Below are 16,271 nucleotides of genomic sequence, written 5' to 3' on the forward strand. Positions count from 1 at the left end.
TTATAGAGGAGGGTGTTAAATCTGGGAAGATTCAGTTTGTGGTCGCATTGCAAGCTGCAAGTAGGGCTATACAATCGGGTTCCATTGGCGGCATCAAAAAGAAAAGAGAGGATATTTCAGCTGTCACTTACCAACCAGGAGGACCATCTCACCGATACCCCAATAATCCCCAAATCGTCGCACATACTTCATACATCCCAGTGTATAATACCCAACCACACTATAACCCACCCCGAGCACCAGCATACCAAAACCCTCCAAGACCATATGTCCCTGTCCAAGCACCAATTCACCAAAATAGACCAGCATATGCACCGAGACTATGTCCAAATCCTGAAAATAGAAATGCTCGCGCTTACACACCGATTGTTGAACCCTATGCTCAATTGTTTGAGAGGTTGAAGACAGGGGGAGTGCTGCAACCAGTTGAAGGAAAAATTCCTGAACCAATCCCTCGTAATTTGATGGGAACAAGCGATGTGCTTACCACTCGGGAGTCCAAGGACACGACACAGAAGATTGTTATGGTTTGAAGAACCAGATCGAGTCTTTGATCAGAAGAGGAGTAATCAAATGCACTCCGACACCTCCCAATGTGAACAATAATCCTTTGCCTAATCATGAGAATCGGAAAGTCAACATGGTTACTCTGGATGATGAATATGGGACCCCCGACTATCCAAACATAGATTAAGCGGATACCATGACATCTTCGGCGCAACCTGTTATCACTGTTCAACTAAGGGAACCTCTGGCAGTCCAAACATATCTCCCAAGAGTTGTAGTGTCCACTCTAATTGCTAAGAAGCCTGAGTATGACACCAAAGCAGTCCCTTGGGACTATCGAGCAAGTGCCAAGGGCAAGATGATTGACATTGTCGTGGCTCAAGGGATGACTAGGTCGGGGAGGTGTTATGCCCCAGAGGACCTAAATCAAAGAGTTCTCGAAAAATAACAGAATCCAAAGAAGAACGTTACCGATGCCGAAGCCGCAGAGTTTTGGAAGAAGATGCAGTCTAAACACTATTCGGTTGAAGAAGACGCCAGCCCACATGTCTATTTGGTCTTTGCTTATGAGTTCTGAAGTTCATAGGAATGTTTTGATGGAGGTGTTAAGCGGAGTGATAATTCCAAAAGAGACCACAAGTGAGACCTTAGCTGCAACGATTGGAAGAATGGTGGAAGCTAACAAGATTTCTTTCCAGGATGATGAGCTGCCTGCAGAAGGAGTTGGTCACAACAAAGTGCTTCACATCACAGTCAAATGTTGTGATAAAATTGTGACTCGAGTTTTAATTGATGGTGGTTCTGGATGCAACATCTTTCCTTTCACCACTTTGAGAGATTTAGGCGTTAATATGGGGGAGATGAGGGAAAGTCGTGTGAAAGTTAGAGCTTTTGATGGAATGCAAAGAAGTGTCATTGGAGAAATCTATCTCACATTACAGGTGGGGTCGGCTGAATTCCCCATTCAATTTCAAGTGCTGGATGTATCATCTAACTACAACCTGTTGTTGGGAAGACCATGGGTTCACATGGCAAGAGCGGTTCCTTCCACTCATCATCAATGTGTAAAGCTTGAGTGGGGTCACACAGAAGTTACCATCCACGAAGAACTCAGTCACCCCATTCATTCTGTTAATTTTATCCCAGTCACCAACGAGTTAGACGGAGCCACTTTTCACACTTTGGAAATCATGCAAGCTATAAGGATCAATGAGGGAGCAGAGCCTGAAGATACCAAGTTGTCAAGTGCAGCGAAAATGGTTACGTCAGAAATGTTGAAGTATGGGTATCAGCCAAAGAGTGGACTTGGACCCAAGTCCAACTGTATAGTCGAGCCAATCCAACTGAAGCATCAGAGAGGCACCACCGGACTCGGATACGAGCCTGCCTTTTGGAAGATCCCACCAGGAGACGAGTGATTCAATCTTCGTACCAGAACAATCTTCTATTCCAGATCAAGCTGGCGTTGATGACATCACAGAAGGAATAGACAATTTGTTCGTGGCCATGGCTCGAGAAGAGGAAGGGATAAATCTCAACAAGTTGACCATCTGTGATGTCGAACCTGGAGAAATCTTGCAGAATTAGACCACCAGCCCGTCCCTATGTCAACCAGAGTCCTGGTGGTGTGGAAAAGTAGTCTTAATTTTAAAAAATTCATATGATCAAATTGAGGCTTGAATCATGCCCAATCTTTTGTTGCTTGCCTCTTCTAAAAGCTAGAATGCTTTGAAATAAAAGCCTTTATTTTTTTTTTAAAAAAAATCTTGTTATTTTAAATATCTATTTATTTTTACTTACTTTTTGCCCTTTTCAGCACTCATATTAATAAAAATCCTCGTTCAATGGTTATGACATGTAACGAATTCGCCGAGCAAGGTGAAAATGATGAACAAGATCACGAAGATTATGATGAAAGCATGATGCCTGAAAATCTGCCACGCAAGATCGAACAGGTTGAAAGTCAGAAGAAACCCAATGTGGATGAAACAGAGGTTGTCAACTTAGGAGATGAGGAAATCGTGAAGGAGACACGAGTCAACATACATTTGGAGGCTGAAAGAAAGCAAGAGTTAATATAATTGCTTAAGCAGTATGTTGACATATTTGCTTGGTCTTATGATGACATGCCAGGATTGAGCATTGATATTGTCTTGCACAAATTACCGACTGATCCCACTTGTCTACCTGTTAAGCAAAAGACATGAATATTCAAGCCAGATTTGAGCTTAAGGATCAAGGATGAGGTAACTAAGCAAATTGAGGCGAACATTGTAAGGGTTAGAAATTACCCCACATGGTTAGCCAATATTGTGCCTGTGCCAAAAAAGGATGGAAAGATCAGAATATGTGTGGACTATCGAGATCTCAACAGGGCCAGTCCTAAGGATGATTTTCCTCTTCCAAATATTCATATACTCATCGATAATTGTGCAAAACATGAGTTACAATCATTGGTCGATTAATTTGCGAGGTATCACCAAATCCTGATGGATGAAGATGATGCAGAAAAGACAGCGTTTATCACTCCATGGGTAGTGTATTGCTACAGAGTAATGCCATTTGGTCTAAAAAATGTCGGTGCAACCTACATGAGGGCCATGACTACCCTTTTTCACGATATGATCCATAAGGAAATTGAAGTGTACATGGATGATGTCGTTATCAAATCCAAAAGAAGTTCAGACCACCTGGATACTTACGAAAGTTCTTCGAGAGATTGCGTAAGTATAATCTGAAGTTGAATCCAGCAAAGTGTGCATTTGGAGTACCTGCGGGAAACCTATTGGGATTCATCGTTAGCAGGAAAGGCATAAAGTTGGATCCATCAAAAATAAAGGCAATCCAAGAGCTACCTCCACCCAAGACCAGGAAAGACGTGATGAGTTTCTTGGGAAGAACGAATTACATCAGTCGGTTCATAGCTCAATCTATAGTGATCTGCGAACCCATATTCAAGTTACTGAAGAAGGATGCTGCCACAAAATGGACAGAGGAATGCCAAAGGGCTTTTGATAGAATCAAAGAATACTTGTCCAACCCACCAGTATTGATCCCACTAGAGCCTGGAAAGCCTTTGTTATTGTACCTATCTGTCATGGATAATGCATTTGGATGTGTATTGGGGCAGCATGATGAGACAGGCAGAAGAGAGCAAGCTATTTACTATTTGAGAAAGAAGTTCACACCATACGAGGTAAGATACACGTTGTTGGAACGAACATGTTGCGCTTTGACTTAGATTGCACAAAAATTTAGGCATTACATGTCTGCATACACCACGTACTTGATCTCAAGAATGGATCCACTAAAGTACATCTTTTAGAAGCCCATGCCTACGGGTAAACTGGCGAAGTGGTAAATTTTGTTGACTGAGTTTGATATTGTGTATGTGACACAGAAGGCTATCAAAGGACAAGCCCTGGCTGATCACCTCGCAGAAAATCGGTGGACCAGGATTACAAGCCACTCACGACCTACTTCCCTGATGAAGAGGTTTTGTTTGTAGGAGAAGACATATCAGAGTCATATGATGGATGGAGAATGTTCTTTGATGGAGCATCAAACTCTATTAGAGTTGGAATAGGAGCAGTCTTAATTTCAAAAATAGGTCAGTATTACCCGATCTCAGCTAAGATCAGGTTTTATTGTACCAACAACATGGCGGAATATAAAGCTTGTACTCTTGGACTCAGGATGGTCATCGACATGAACATCAAAGAACTCTTGGTGATAGGAGATTCCGACTTATTGGTTCACCAGGTGCAAGGAGAATGGACCACTAAAAATGTCAAGATCCTGCCTTATCTGCATTGCATTAAAGAGTTGAGTAGGAGATTCACAAGGATTGAGTTCAAGCATGTCCCTCGAGCTCAAAATGAATTTGTCGATGCTTTGGCAACATTGTCCTCGATGATTCAACACCCAGACAAGAATTACATTGACCCTATCGATATAGAGATACATGATCAACATGCATACTGTTTTCATGTAGATGAGGAACTGGATGGAAAACCCTGGTACTATAACATCAAAAGATTGATAGAAGCACGAGAATATCCTGAAAATTCCACAAGCAACCAGAAGCGGACTTTGAAGAGGATGGCCAATCATTTCTTCCTTAACGGAGAAATCCTGTATAGGAGGACTTCAGATTTAGGATTGCTGAGGTGCGTCGACGCCGCAGAAGCGACAAGGCTTTTGGAAGAAATACATGCAGGAATATGTGGACCTCACATGAATGGGTTCACTTTGGCAAAAAAGATTCTAAAAGCCGGATATTTTTGGATGACCATGGAGAGAGATAGCATCCGATATGTGCAAAAATGTCATAAGTGTCAAGTGCATGGAGATTTTATACGGGTTCCACCAAATGATATCGATGTGATAGGTTCCCCTTGGCCATTTGCCGCTTGGGGCATGGATGTTATTGGACCCATAGAGCCTCCCGCGTCAAATGGACATCGTTCCATCCTGGTAGCTATTGATTATTTCACAAAATTGGTCGAAACTTCGACATACAAGGTAGTGACTAAGAAGGTAGTGGTAGACTTTGTTCGCAATAACATAGTTTGTCGGTTTGGAATTCCAGAATCAATCATAACAGACAATGCAGCCAACCTCAACAACGATCTTATGAATGAAACTTGTGAAAGGTTCAAGATTGCTCATTGAAATTCCACAGTTTACCGGTCACAGATGAATGGAGCAGTTGAGGCTGCAAATAAGAATATCAAGAAGATTTTAAGGAAGATGGTAGACAGTCATAGGCAATGGCATGAGAAGCTACCATATGCTTTGCTCGGTTATCGCACCACAATCAGAACATCAACTGAGGCAACTCCTTATATGTTGGTTTATGGTTCAGAAGCAGTAATACATGCTGAGGTGGAAATACCATCTTTAAGGATTATCCAAGATGTTGGTCTCGACGATGCAGAATGGATACGTAGCAGGCATGAACAATTGATGATCATCGATGAAAAAAGGATGGACGCGGTTTGTCATGGCCAACTCTATCAGAACAGAATGATCAAAGCCTTCAACAAAAAAGTCAGACCTCGACAGTTCACACTGGGGCAGTTAGTATTGAAGAAAATCTTTTCTCACCAAGGAGAAGCCAAAGGGAAATTTGCACCAAATTGGCAAGGACCCTACATGGTTCATATAGTGTACTCAAGAGGAGTGGTAATCTTAGCAGAAATGGACGGTAGAGTAAGCACAAAGCCAATCAATTCAGACGCTATCAAGAAATACTACATCTGAAGACCTCAAGATTAGCACTTATTTTGTGTACTTTTGCATTTTTCAATGTAACAGAACTACGTCTAGACCTGACTTCCCACGGTGGGGTATGTAGGCAACCCACATCGGATTCGATCTCTCTTAGAAAACCCAAAATCATCATTTCCATGTATTTATAACTACGCTCGACCTGAATTCCCTCGGTGGGATACGTAGGCAATCCTTGTCGGATTCGGTCCCTTGCATTTTTTTTACTTTTCTATTGTATTTGAACTACGTCCTGACCTGATTCCGCTTGGATACGTAGGCAGTCTGAGTCAGGTTCGGTCATTGCATTTCATATTTTTCACTTTCCTCTTGTATTTGAACTACGTTACAACCGGATTCCACTTGGATACGTAGGCAGCTTGAGTCAAGCTCGGTCATTGCATTACATACTTTTATTTCTCCCACTTGTATTCAAACTACGTTATGATCTGAATCCTATTTTGGGGCTACGTAGGCAGCCTGAGTCAGGCTCGATCAATTCTCTGCATACCCTTAGGAAACATTCCTCATAGTTAGCGTAACCTCAGAATATTAAAGAATATCGATCGTTGCAGTGTCTGCAAAAAAGGCTAAGAAATCTTCATCAGAAGGATAAAAGCTAAATGAGGCCTACGTTGGATATAGTCAACAAATAGAAATCTCAAAGGACTTCGGAACATGTCATAATCTAAAAACGCTGGAGAATTACAATCTATATATATATATATACACACACCTAATATACGTAGTATACTTATTTTTCTAAAAAAACAAGTTAATTCTTTTCAAAAAAAAAATTGTTTCTACTCATCCACCTACCAAGTCTCTAGGTTAAGAAACTATGCGCGGTACTGGCAAGGTGTCGAAGGATTCTAGTGACGAGGCTTCAGTCCACAAGTCGATGCAAATCAACACCCCTCCCAAACTAAAATTTTCTTTGAGTGCAGGAACACAGGAATCAAGAAAATAACATCAAGTTTTGGGGCATGACCAGACACGCCAATCAACTTCTCACAATTATGAGCCAAAATACTCTTTCCCTACTTTATTTCCCCGAAGTACTTCAACTTGCATCTTATGTCTTAGAATATTTCATTTAAATTTTTGCAGGTACGCTCAAGATCCGGATCAAGTGCTGAAGAAAAGAGGATCCTCATAGGAAAATAAGACAGTTAGCTTTCTTTCAAAATAACTCCACTAACTGGAGCTTGTAATCTAACCTCATCAACAACTCCGCCAATCGGAGACCATCGTCTAACAGCGCCAAACTCCACAAGTCTGGGGTTGTACATAGCAAATGTCAGTCAACCTCCACCGATCGGAGGTTGTACATAGCAAACGTCGTCAAACTCCGCCACCCAGAGGTTGTACATAGCAAACATCGATCGAACTCCGCCAATCGGAGACCACATCGTAGTGACGTCACTGAAGCTCCATCAATCGGGGCAAGCACGCATAGAAACGCTGTCACACGCCGACAATTAAATTTACATTACGATCTTTACACAGCCGGATACAGGCTTTTACATTACAACAGCCCCGCCAGTCGAGGGATTTTACATTACAAGCTTTACACAACTGGATACAGGCTTTTACATTACAACAGCCCCGCCAGCCGGAGGCCTTACATTACAAGCTTTACACAGCCGGATACAGGCTTTTACAGTACAATAGCCTCGCCAGTCGAGGGCCTCTACATTACAAGTTACTTTACCTACATCACACTCACAACACAAAAAGAGCGTCAACAGTCGTCTGAACATCTACACTCTACTCATTACATTACTATTTCAATTTGTAATTTTTGAACCGCAGCGAATACTTTTCACCCTTTTACATGTTTTGCAGGAAAAGCATTACAACGAGGAAATCCCTCTAAGCAGCAAACTAGGGCAAGTTAGTGCAATGTCAAGCATCACTAGCTATGTCAAGGATTCACTTTCAAAACTCAACTCAACTCAATTTTCAGAAGTTTAGATTTAAATTTCACTTATAGCTCTTTCATGTCTCAGTTCATTGTAACTCGACACGGGGTATTCTTTTGAAAATTCATCTACCATGAGTCTTTAGTAGAATTTGCTATGAAGCGTTTCTCATACAAGTTTCTTTAGAACTGTATCTCATCCCTCTATTCGTGCTAATCTCTTCATATCTCACCACCGAAAGATTTCAGTATTATCATAATTCAATACTGGGGCAAATTTTTAATAAAAATTTGCTATGTTCTCGAACTACATGTGGCCTGATTTCTCATGAAACCTGAGATATGTAGGCAGCTCGGAAGCCAGAGTTCGGCCATAACTCCATAAATATTTTTGTCAAATTATTGCTCAAAGTGTATTTTTGTGGGTCGCCTTAAATTGGATTGTGTCAATATTTCTTTGCTCACGTCTTCTTTACTCTCTTTCATGGACAAAGAAAGGGGCAAGTTGTTGACACCCAATTTTGGCTCTCCACATTTAACTATAGTAATAATTATAATAATAACAGTAATAAAATATATATATTATGAAATTTTTTACAGGAATACAAAAAAAATTAATTATTTATTTGACTTGATAAATTTATTTTTTAAATGTTACTTCTTATAAAAATTAAATATATTATATTACTACTTACTTTCTCATTTTTTAAATAAATATTGTTCTTTTTAAGAATTGAATCTATTTTGGTTCAAATATAATTCCTTTTGTCGCAATAGATATTTTTCGTACATTTATTAAAATTAGAAAGCTTAGTTAATTGATGATTTACTAATTTATATTAATTTAATTTTAAGAGTGACTAATTTTATCAAATAAGTTAATCTTGCAAAATAATTATCACTTGTGGCTATTTAATAAAGAAAGTAGTGTAATTTAAATGAATTCAATTTGAGCAAATTTGGCAATCCAAGTCTTATTAAACCGGCCAATTTGTGTATGCCACGTAGGCGAGCACATGGATTGTGCTTTCTTTAGATTTGATCTCAGCCTTATAATCTAATCTAACGGCCTCAATTAATTCATCCTTTTACTATTATATATATATATATATATATATATATATATATATATAAATATAATCATTATTTATTTTTAAACTCTTTTTTTTTACCAACCGTCCGATCAAATGATCGGACGACCCAAATTAATCAAGACCTTTCTTGCTCCCTAAAGACCCCAACGTTTCTCCCCTTCCCCATAAAGAAAAAGAAACGTCTGCTTCTTCTTTTCACCAAGGTAGTACAAGCCGTTTCAGGCTTTTCTTTTTCCCAAGACATTGCCCCTTTCCCAAAACATCATATCCCCAAACGTCTCCTCCTTCCCAACGTCCTCCTGCCATGACCGCTTCAACACGATACTCTCCCATCAACTCCGGACTGCCGGAAAATGGAAATACCCGGCGGTTTCCAACATTATCTCCGCCGTCTATCAATCACAACCCCTTTTCTATCAACTTTACATATTTTCCAATTTATTTTGACCCAAAGCAGGCCTAGAAGTCTCAACCATCATCATTGCTCCGCCTGAAAAGTGGGGGATGTGAAGAACCATCGGATTTTGGTTCGTCTCACCCTTAATCTTATGGGTATGAAAGTGGAAGCCTCTCCAAAATTACCTATAAAAGACCCCTTGGGTTCTCAATCGAGGGCATTCGATAAAATCTCAAAAAAAAAAAAAACCAAAAATATGGAGAAAAACAATCCAAAAATCTGAGAATCAACTGTTTGTTTGTCTCTTTTCTCTTTGCTTCTCAAGTTTGAGTTCGGGAAAGGAGTTCGAAGTTGGAATCTTTGACGTTAAAGCCTTACTTTGCTGCTCTAAAAAGGTAAAAAAAAATTCTCTCTGTGCGTTTTTTTAGTTTGTGTTTCTTGTAATATTTTGTATGTGGCTAATCAAATCATTCTAAGTTTGGGCTGATTGATTTCTTTACTTCTTCCTACTTCTGTTTTGTGTGGAGATTTGTTGGGAATTTCATGCATTAAAAGTAGTCAAAAGCCTAGCTCGTATGTGTTGTTGAATATGTTGATAGTACATGGATTCCAATTCGTCCACTAATGCGTTCTAATCTTGTCGAATTGATCGCTGAATCTGTTAACTCTAACTCTATTTTTAACCGAAAGTTTAAATTACATTTTCTAATGTTTGGCAGTCAGGTTCAACTTCAATAGCTTTGTTGTAAGATTCATCTAAAGCTTGTCTTACCTAGAGTTTTTTTTTTAACTCTTTGGTATACGGTTGCTCCGTCCCGATTCGATTTAGAATATGTTAGCTCCTTAAATTTTGCTCTTCCATTTTGTTCAACGTATGTATTAAGTAATAAAGAATCAGTTGATCCATTCTAGACTCCTTCATAATTTCGTATTGTTCGAGAATGACGTATTTTGGTTCATAAAAAATTGATGAAGTCTAAACACAAAAGTAATCTCATATTTATGCATTAGTTCCCTATTAAAAACCTTGACTTTAAGTTACCTGTTTCCTTTAGTTTAGCATCGCAGCTCATCGTAGAATCTGTCATTGATCGTGTATGATTAAAACAAAATCTTAAAATTTAAATTTAAATTTTTACCTTCCATTGTAGTTCAAATTTAGTCCATGTCTTTCTTTAAACCTCCTCGCATTTGCTCACATATAACAAGGCCTAGCGTTAACTGGTTATTATGATCAAGTCATGGTGTAATAACTTAAATTAGATTCATATTCTACTTCCTGTTTTAAGATAGTTGTATCTCTTCTTTGACTAAGTGATTTCAATTTGATTCTCTATTCTTTCAGTTCTCTGTTTCAATTTTCAAAGTGAGCCAATGATATCTTTTTATGATCTGCCTAAATTGATAAACACGACTGTATGCATGTGTTAATTTAGCTTGAGCATGTAGTGGAAATGTATGGCATGAGAGGTCAAGTACTAGGAACATTTGATCTCTTCTCTGGTTTGATATCACCTTCCTATGGAGACTCTCTATCACTTCCCTTTTAAAATGACAAATGCTAACTTCTTATCTTCCCATGAATTCTTTTTTTTTTCCAAAGTTATTAGTTAAGTTGGTTTAAATTTGGAATTCTCTCAAACCATTCCTATAAGTATATCCTGTGTGATTTATGTTCCATCTTTATCATTGGCATCCTGGTTTCTTTCAATTGGAATTTAGTACGAATGTCCTCCTCAATTACTTACTATATTCGTACAATTTAACCGGTAACATGTGTTATGCTAATCCTTTTCTTTTCTTTATTTCACATGTACACTTGGGAGCGCATTTGGAGTTATGATACGACTCCATTTATCTGCCCAAATCAGATTTGTGCTCGCCTACATTATCGCTTGTGTCTAGCAACCTTCATCGTGCCAATAGTGTCCTATGCTTCCTCCCCACTTCAAAATTTCACGTGTTTTATAAATACATATATGTGTTGCTATTTTGACTAACATTTTTCCATATTAATGTTTATATTTATATTTATGCTTGTTTTATTTTTTTGGGTTTATAAAAACCTATTGAGAGCGATAGTAAGACATAGTCGTTCATCTCCATCCCTTTAGATATTTAGTTTATTATAGTTATTTAATTTACAATAACATATTTTCAACTAAGTTTATTTGTTACTTGGATGCTTTTTTTGCAGTCATGAGAAAATGTTTTTGTTTATAAAGAAGTTCTTATGGGAATAATGTTTTCAAATGTTGTGGATTTATTTTCAGATTTTTCTTTCATAAACAAGTGTTTAGAATATAAGTTAAGTAACTTAAAGTTTATTTTGGGTCTCAAAAGTTCAGCGCTTTGAAGTTGAAAAGTGTTGAATTTTAAGCTCAAAAGGTGCCGTTTTTGAGTGTGAAACTGCAGGTTTTTTTTTGTGTCCACAACACAACCTTTTTGTGGGCTTTAAAGTGTAAGATTTCAGCTAAAATGCAGATTTTTAGAGGTAAAAACTGCTGCTTAAAACATCCCAGCAGTGCAGATTTTTAGTGTAAAATATATGTATTTTTTGGAACAAAAATGCTATGTCATGAGAGCTTTATGATGTGGTGTTTTGAGTTCAAAGTGATGTACTTTGGTTCATATTTTTTTTAAAAAAGTTTAAAAGCATCACGTTTTAAGGGCTTTAAAGTATAGCAAGTTAAGTATTGAAGGTACAACCTTGAAGACAAGAACATAAATTTATTAGAACGTATAAATGAGAAATGTTTTGTACAAATATTGATTTATTTAGAGTAAAACACACAGCTCTTTGAGAGGACTTTAAATAGGCAGCTTTAAGAGATGAAGATGTAGGTTTCAAATAAAATAAAACACCCTTCTTTTTCTAGTCAAGCGTGTGTGTTACATATGCCAAATTTGGCTTCCTTAGCCCTTAAAATTTTTTGTTACATTAGCTTTTTCATAAAAAAGCATCTCTAAAATCATAGTAGACATTGTTTCAATTTTGAGATCCCTTTTCTCAATCTTTTTTCTTAAGGCTAATTTATATTCGGATTTTTATATTTTTCTTAAATATTTTTTAGTCCTCTTTTAATTAATCTAATTTTGACCGATTAACTACGTTTCAACAAATCTTAAAAAAAGTGAGCTTTCAATCCTTCCCTTTAGGATAACCAAAGTCTCTTACGTATAATTACATAAGTTAAATAGACCAATAGGAGCTACTTTAGCATTTTTAGTTAAATATTTAGATGCCTAATTCATTATCTTTGAAATAATTAGGCTATTTTTTAGATTCTTTAAAAGTAAAGGTAGAAGGATAATGATATGGGGTGGGACACCAATAACTAGGCTCATTTTATATTCTTTAAATCATCTCCTTTATAAAAAAATAATAATAATAAATTTATTTGTCACTATTATTATCTCTAAAATCAAATATTACGAATAATATTTAATTTTTTAACACGTTATTTGAAGATTTTAGGTATGCTAACAGGTTCAAATACAAGGTACATATATATTTATATGTCATACGTAAAAAGGATGTTACTTATTTTTTAGTTATAATTTATAAATCCTTTTACTTTAATATACACATTATTTTTCTACATATCTGCACTCCACTACTATCTTATTTTATTTTTCACGTCTTAATGAAATGACATATTTTCATAAATTCAACATCTATATATTTCTTAGGATAACTTTACTATGATCCATCTATATTTTTTAAACATATAAAAAAATAGCATATTTTTAAGTACATCTATTTATTTATTTATTTATTTATTTTTACACGGTAAAATACTGCTATTAAATCTATTTTATAAGGCATATATATGTCGTATCTTGTATTTTATTCTTTTGTTAAACTAACCAATTAACTTATCATTGATTTTTAAAGCAAATAAATAAACAAGTTTTCCTAATCATATTTTCATAAATTGAGTTTAAGGACTATCCTCGGATAGGCTCTGAGGGGTGCTTAACACCTTCCCCTAGAGTAACCAAAATCCTTACTCAGAATCTCACTGGTTTCGCAAATCAAAACAGAGTTTACATTTACATACTTTAAAAAATGGTTTTCCTAATATTTTCCTTAAAATTTAGGTGGCGACTCTAAAACAAATAAAACAATTTTTTCCAAAATCAGGGTGTCAGCCATATTATGTTGTCAACTGTTTCGTCCGGTTCGAAATAAGGTGCGACAGCGTGGCAATTCTGCTGGGGACCTTACTTAAGTTTTAACCTTAGAAAAACTCAATTTAGGAGCAACATTTGTGATTACGTGTTTATTTTTTAGCTTGTTATTGATATATTGCTTTGACTGAAAGGTCGCAAGTGAAATCCAAGCTTGTGTTCCTTATTTGTTTTAAGACACTACTTGTTACTGCTTTCCCTACATTGTCATTTGCACATTTTATCGAGTCTTGACCGTACACACACACTGTACACGCGAGGGGTGTTCCTGCACTCCTCCGAAACTCTCTTTGGATTCTTTAGTTTCATAGATGGTGCAATTAAGATAGTGCACCTTCTCGCAATTACTCAGTCTCACTCTCAATCATATAGGAAAAAATCTTACTCTTAGAATAGGTCATGCTGCATAGCCTTAGGCAAGACAATATACGGTATTGTCGTTGCATTTAGGAAATCACCCAAATGTCAATGAGTTTCTTCTTTAAAACTCAACGACATAAACTTTGTGTGAAATTGATATAAATTATCAAAACTTAAACACTTAACGGATTTGGAGCAAATAAATTCATCATACCCTTTACCCTTTATTTCAGATGCAAATCAACCAAAACCTTCCTGATATTAGGATGATGACTGAGGTACCTCGAACTTTGAAAGAGTGGTGGGGAAACATCCGAGTGGCCTACGAAAATGAGATTATGCTACACTTAGGGTCGTTAACTAATCTGCTGAATGTGGAGGCAAACAAGTCACTCATTACTCTAATGATTGAATTTTGGCAACCAACAACGGGGACCTTCCAGTTCACAGATTTTGAAATCACACCAACATTGGAAGAGATAAGTCAAATTGTTGACTTACCGTTGGATGGTAGAGTACCTTTGGCCCCGCGCACTACATCAGGAATCAGTTTTCTCCCGTCTTTGGGTTTGAGGGTAGGCCAATGTTTGCGAAGAGTTGATGAAGGATGGGTCAAGTTGGATTATTTGTGTAAAAGGTTCGGTCGTCGAGATAGCTATGATACGTTCCATCAAGAATTCTTCATCTTCAGGGTTGATTGGGAGAGACTCAGGGCTATTGTCTTCGTGACGGCCTTTTTGGGTATTATGATCTTCCCAAAGAAAAAGGGGTGTGTCGACATCAACCTACTGCCTATGGTCATCTTCATGTTTAGGGGACCTATTAGAGTGACCATCGTACCCATGGTCTTGGCTTAAATATTTCGATCAATATCCATGTACTTTAATATACACACTATTTTTCTACATATCTGCACTCCACTACTATCTTATTTTATTTTTCACGTCTTAATGAAATGACATATTTTCATAAATTCAACATCTATATATTTCTTAGGATAACTTTACTATGATCCATCTATATTTTTTAAACATATAAAAAATTAGCATACATTTAAGTACATCTATTTATTTATTTATTTATTTATTTTTACATGATAAAATACTGCTATTAAATCTATTTTATAAGGCATATATATGTCGTATCTTGTATTTTACTCTTTTGTTAAACTAACTAATTAACTTATCATTGATTTTTAAAGCAAATAAATAAACAAGTTTTCCTAATCATATTTTCATAAATTGAGTTTAAGGACTATCCTCGGATAGGCTCTGAGGGGTGCTTAACACCTTCCCCTAGAGTAACCAAAACCCTTACTCAGAATCTCACTGGTTTCACAAATCAAAACAGAGTTTACATTTACATATTTTAAAAAATGGTTTTCCTAATATTTTCCTTAAAATTTAGGTGGCGACTCTAAAACAAATAAAACAATTTTTTCCAAAATCAGGGTGTCAGCCATATTATGTTGTGAACTGTTTTGGCTGGTTCGAAATAGGGTGCGACACTTCTGATGCGGCAAATGCAATGGCACGATATTCAGATTCAGTGCTGGACCGAGCTACTACCTTTTGCTTCTGTGAGGACCAACTGATTAGATTAGGACCAAAATATACAGCAAAGCCATGATGAGAACGACGGTCATCAGGATCAGCAGCCCACCCTGCATCACAGTAGACATTTATAGTAGATAAAGTGAATGATCTGTTTCACGACTTTCCAGTGATCCAATGTAGGATTTTGCATGTATTAACAAACACGACTAACCGAGAAGGAGATCTCTGGTCGTGTAATGGTCGCATATTGAAGAGCCCCAACAATGCTCCTAAATAATGATGGATCATCAAAGGTTTCACCATGTTTGGACAATTGGAATGTGGTGTCCGCTGAAGAATGAGAAGGCTTGCAATTTGTCATTTTTGTTCGAGTGAGTAAATCTCGAATGTAGCTAGTTTGAGAGAGATGCATCCCAGATCCGACACGAGTTACTTCAATACCCAAGAAAAATGAGAGATTACCAAGGTCTTTCAAAGAGAACTGAAGATCAAGGGATTGGGTGAATGAGGATATATAAGAGGGATCACTACCCGTTATGATGATGTCGTCCACATAAACCAAGAGGTAGGTAGTGGAGGAGGGAGTATGACGGACAAACAAGGATGAGTCAGAGTAACAACAAGTATAGCCATGCGATAGGAGAAATGTTTTGAGCTTGAGAAACCAGGCGTGGGGAGCTTGTTTTAGTCCATATAACGCCTTCGACAAGCGACACACAAAATATGGGTGAGACTTGTCAATAAAGCCTGGTGGTTGAGACATGTAAACAACCTCCGTAAGGTCACCATTAAGGAATGCATTGTTAACATCTAATTGCTTAATAGCCCAACCTTTAGACACTGCATAAGATAAGACAAGTCTGATTGTTGAAGGTTTGACAACTGGGCTAAATGTATCATGGAAATCCACCCCCTCTTCTTGATGAAAACCTTTGGCGACTAAGCAAGCTTTGTACCTTTCAATTGAC

The 16,271-nt window shown here is 37.2% G+C and overlaps 2 protein-coding genes across 2 annotated transcripts in view; both read left to right on the plus strand.

Annotated features, from left to right (window-relative positions):
* Positions 1-16,271, plus strand: part of LOC125825438 (uncharacterized) — a 1,130,247-nt gene that overhangs the window by 673,195 nt on the left and 440,781 nt on the right. The gene's annotated exons all lie outside the window — the stretch shown is intronic.
* On the plus strand, positions 5,206-5,772 carry LOC125825486 (uncharacterized). Its single transcript, XM_049504813.1, has one exon. The coding sequence runs from the start codon at positions 5,206-5,208 to the stop codon at positions 5,770-5,772; it is 567 nt and encodes a 188-aa protein (XP_049360770.1).

This window comes from Solanum verrucosum, unplaced genomic scaffold (genome assembly GCF_900185275.1).
Source record: "Solanum verrucosum unplaced genomic scaffold, falcon-dt-bn FXZP01000101.1, whole genome shotgun sequence".
In the NCBI taxonomy this organism is placed as follows: domain Eukaryota; kingdom Viridiplantae; phylum Streptophyta; class Magnoliopsida; order Solanales; family Solanaceae; genus Solanum; species Solanum verrucosum.